This window comes from Chelon labrosus (genome assembly GCF_963514085.1).
Source record: "Chelon labrosus genome assembly, chromosome: 2".
Classification (NCBI taxonomy): Eukaryota; Metazoa; Chordata; class Actinopteri; order Mugiliformes; family Mugilidae; genus Chelon; species Chelon labrosus.
In genome coordinates, this window is record NC_140338.1 from 30,123,991 (window position 1) to 30,128,770 (window position 4,780).

At 41.0% G+C, this 4,780-nt stretch overlaps 1 protein-coding gene across 1 annotated transcript; it reads left to right on the forward strand.

Moving 5' to 3' along the window:
• Positions 1-250: 250 nt before the first annotated feature.
• On the forward strand, positions 251-1,336 carry LOC311503549 (T-cell ecto-ADP-ribosyltransferase 1-like; the record flags this gene model as incomplete). Its single annotated transcript, XM_084566338.1, has 1 exon — positions 251-1,336. One exon carries the CDS (start codon positions 251-253, stop codon positions 977-979), a length of 729 nt encoding a protein of 242 aa, XP_084422464.1. The 3' UTR covers positions 980-1,336.
• Positions 1,337-4,780: the final 3,444 nt, after the last annotated feature.

Sequence of the window (4,780 nt, forward strand, 5' to 3'; positions counted from 1 at the left end):
AGTTAGGGGAAGTGAGTATGAACGTGTGGTGTCACCAGCATTTTTAATCTCTTGTGACCTCCTGATTACATAAAATTGAGCAACATGGGTTGAGTAAACATAATACAGTAAAAACATTTTTGCCGTTAATATAAAGTTAAACTTTATTATTATTCTTTTTACTTCACATCTTCCACCACTACAGAATGGTATGAATTGCACCATCTTTTTTTAATTCTTTTTCTTTCTCCTCTTCTAGATCAAACTGGGCATGGCTGAAGATGCTGTGGATGACATGTACTTCAACTGCAATGCAATGATGGAAAAAATGGTCAAGGACCAATACTTTGACAAAGAGCACAAAGACAAATTTGGAATAGCCTGGAAAGAAGCAGAAAATTGTGCAAACAACTCCCTAAATAATAAAGACGAAATAGATCAGGCATTAACTAAGGATCACATGCTGGCAATTTCTGTTTATACAGCTGAATATCCAAATATTTATGATGAATTCAATAAAGCAGTCAGGACAAGCAGAAAGAACTATAACATATTTCCATACCATTCCTTGCATTTCTGGCTGACATCTGCTGTACAGATCCTCAATAACAATCAGGACTGTCAGGATACTTACCGCAGATCCAAAGTGTTTACTGGTTCTGTCAACCAAATAATCCGCTTTGGTTCTTTTACCTCCTCCTCATTATTAGCAAACTTGACACATTTTGGTGACAAGACCTGCTTTAAAATTAAGACCTGCTTAGGTGGTTTCTTGAAAAATTATTCACGCATCAAAGATGAACAAGAGGTGCTCATCCCTCCCTATGAGATGTTCAAAATAACAAAAAAAACTAAAAAAACTAAACCTACTGATGATCTAGCTGACTGTAAGGTTGTCTATTTCTTGGAGAGTGTAGGACTGCAGAGCAATCTAAACTGCTATGCTGCAAGAAATTCCTCTATTTTGACGGACAAACCAAAAGCTGGCTTCTACTCATGATTCTCTAACATGTGAAACAAAATGAAAATGAAATTGGGAAACAAACGTGCGCGGCAAACCAACAAATACTTCTAATATCTGAGCTCATTATAATATTACAATGCATTCTCTGCAAACCCTAAACTTACCCCTGAGTGTTGTTTGATTATTTCTTCCCTTTCCATCTTTCCCAACATGTTGAACAAATTCCTAAAAGCTATTTGTGATGTGCTGCTTGCATTTATCAGCCTTCATACTGTATGTGAAATTAATGCTTTGCTTAGAAAGTATCTGAATGAAAACAATAAATTTGTTAAACAGCTAAATCTGTTTTGTTTTCTTTGTTGAGTAGTAAGTACACCATTTTCCAACGATCCATTAAGTACATAGATAGACATGGATGTTTTGTGCTGTCTTATAATGATGGGTGTTCTTTGAATAAGACTTTATAGCCTGAATTAGCCTTTAATAGCAAGTAAAGTCTGCTATGTCCAGTCTGTGTGCAAGAGCACAGCAAAAACACACTAATGGGTGTTTCTATAATATCTACATGTATCAGTGGGGATTAGTTAAATAAGAAAAACAGTGCTGTACACTCAGAGCAGTTCAACAGTAGCACACACTACAGCATTCAAAATGACCATACAATTCTACTGACACGTCACCAAAACAGATCCACTAAAAACTGGACATTATGAGTTCACTGCATGTTCTGCCTGGGCCTGTAGAGCTCCAGGGATAACCTCCATTCATTAACAAGAAAGCAATAACAAAACAGACATGTTAGGTTAACTGGTCATACTAAATAGGCCATTGGTGTGTGTGAGGGTGATTACTTGACGCTCTGTGACCAATGAGCTGACAGCGGGAATCCCGCTCATCTCATTGGTCGAGGTAAAGTTGCTTGCGAAGAAGATACCGGAAGACAACAAAGCAACAACTTTTCCTCACACTTTCTGTTTGCACTTTTCTTATTGCACTGTTACAAGAGGAATGTTCTGCTTTCTATTGTTTTCTATTAATTTATACAGTTTTAAGTTAAGCAGGACAGGTTTGTGTTTAAGAGAGATATTTATTTTGCTCTGTTAATTTTGTTGTTGGTATTAAAAATAAATTGTTGAACAATAATTTGTGTTCCGTGTGTTCATATCATTCAAAATTATGCATCTAATTCAATTCAGGTTTGAGTCAAATAGTTAAAAATCGTTTCACACACACAAAAAAGGGCTGAAATTCAATTCACCACGTCGGGAAGGGTAAAGGCAATCGTGTTGGCCTGCCCTGCCAATGAGGTGTTTTTCAGGGAGTTGGCAACCCTACTTCTGTGGCAGTGTTTAAAACCAACTGGAGGCAGATATGTGTATGTGTTGAGGTTGAGAATGTGGTTAATTGCTTATTATTGTGGAAAAAGAAGTCTGTCTGTCGGCAACAGGTACATTTGAGTTTTACAGAAGTAATTCAATAATTTTTTGAAACATTATTGGAATGTAATTCAATTCATTATTTGTGTACAGTATGTGGTGAAAAAGACTTAAAAAACATCTCAAGTAATTCATTCATTCATTCATTCATCTTATGTACCCGCTTATTCCTGTTAAGGGTCACTGGGTCTGCTGGAGCCTATCCCAGCTGTCATTGGGCGAGAGGTGGGGGTACACCCTGGACAGGTCACCAGTCTATCACAGGGCTAACACAGAGAGACAGACAACCATTTACACTCACACATACGGTCAATTTAGAATCCAGTTAACCTAATGAGCATGTCTTTGGACGGTGGGAGGAAGCCAGAGAGAACACACGCAGGCACAGGGAGTGTATGTATAATTGTATATTGTAATTTATTGTGATTAAGATTACACATATTTGTCTCCAAGAAGGCTGTAGAGTCATTTTGGGATGTACGTTGCAGCACATTTCATTGTAGCTATGGATTTAAGTCTGACTGAAAGTTGTTTTGTTTACAACGTGGAGCAGGACAGAGACAGCAGTCTGTCACCGAACGAGCTTCTCTGCCTGGCTGTGGTGTCATGTAGAGAATGATGGACATTGTTCATGATGGACCAGAGTTTGTTCAAGGTCCTTGAACAACATGCAACAGACTCCCCTATCACAGAGTCTGCCTTCTGTGTCACTTTGTCCAGCAGCGAGGTGCCCTTTTTCTTAGTGCTGCCTCCCCTGCACACCACAGTGTAGAAGAGGGCACTGGCAACAATAGTCTGGTAGAACACATCCAGCAGCTTCCAGCAGATATTAAACGACCTTAGCCTCCTGAGGAAATAGAGACAGCTTGGACCTTTTTTGTATACTGCGTCTATGTTAGCTGACCAGTCCAGTTTGTGATCCAGATGTAGACCCAGATACTTACAGGTCTGAACCACCTCTACACACTCCCCATTGATGGTTACAGGCTGCTGGTGGTTCGCTCTGCACCATGAGAAAAAGTTGTTCACCAGATTCTTGTACTCCTGCTCTTGTCCATCCCTGATACGCCCCACATTTGCAGTGTCATCTGAGAACTTCTGCATATGACATGACTCTGTGTTGTACTTTAAGTCTAAGGTGTACAGGGTGAATAGGACAGTCCCCTGTGGTGCTCCAGTGCTGCTGATGGTAGTCCTGGACGTGCACTTCCCCAGCCAGCCTGACATACTGAGGTCTCCCAGTGTCTGTTATCCAGGAAGTGAGTTGTGAGTCCACTCCCATCTCTGTTACCTTGTCCCCCAGTAACAGGGGCTGGGAGGTGTTAAATGCACTGGAAAAGTTAAAAAACAAAAAACAAAAAATTATCCTCACAGCAGCATTCCCTTTGTCCAGGTGTGTGAGAGTCCGATGGAGCAGGTAGAGTATGGCGTCCTCCACCCCCACCTTTTCTTGGTACACAAACTGCAGTGGGTCTAGACTAGAGTGTGGCAGACCTGCGCCCTGATGTGATGGAGCAGCAGCCACTCCATGGTCTTCATGATGCTATATGCCAGGGCAACCAGTCTGTAGTTGTTCATCTCCCTCGATTGTAGCTTCTTAGGGAAAGGGATGATGCAAGATGTCTTCCACTCCAGGGGGACCCTTCCTAAGATGAAGGTTCAGGTTAAATACAAGCAAAAGGGGATCCCCCAGCTCAGAAGCACAGACTCTTTCATTCAATGTAAATAATATTATACATATCCTTCTAACCTTGCAGTAACAGCCAGCAGTATCACTAGACAATGCCACCATCTGCTGGAATGTTGATGAAACACCAATCCTGGCAAGTATAACTTTCTGTAAGAAGATGATTTGGCAAGTCAGTGGAAAGAAAAGTAGAGGAATCAAGTTACTCAGTCATGTTCTGTTGCTTCAGTACAGTTTGCGTTACACCATGGCACCACCCTCCCTGCATCTGTAAAATATCCTTCCAACCTCAGCAGTATGATAAATATTCCACTTTAAGGCATGTCTCTCTTCTCTCTTCCCTCCCTGACTTCCTCTCCTCGTCTGTTGATTCCCCTGATGCTTCTTTGCTCCCCCTCATCATCCACACATTTTGTTCATTCACACTTCCTACCCCTCCTTCCAGTTCTCCCAACTTTTCTTTCTTTGGTAGAGTCCATGCTCCACCATTTCTTTCCCTTCTACATCTCCTTTCTTGTATCTCCTTCCCAAGGCACATTTGTTTCATCACGGTCTCCTTTGCTCTATTCTCTCCTTCATTCCTGCTGCTCCTCTCATCCTTCATTCCTTATACATTTCACCACATCTTCCTCCTTCCTTTGTTCCCTCCATAATTTCATTCCTCTGACTTTCCCTTTCCCTGCTATACAGTATTGTTTCATAAAGTCTTGCTTC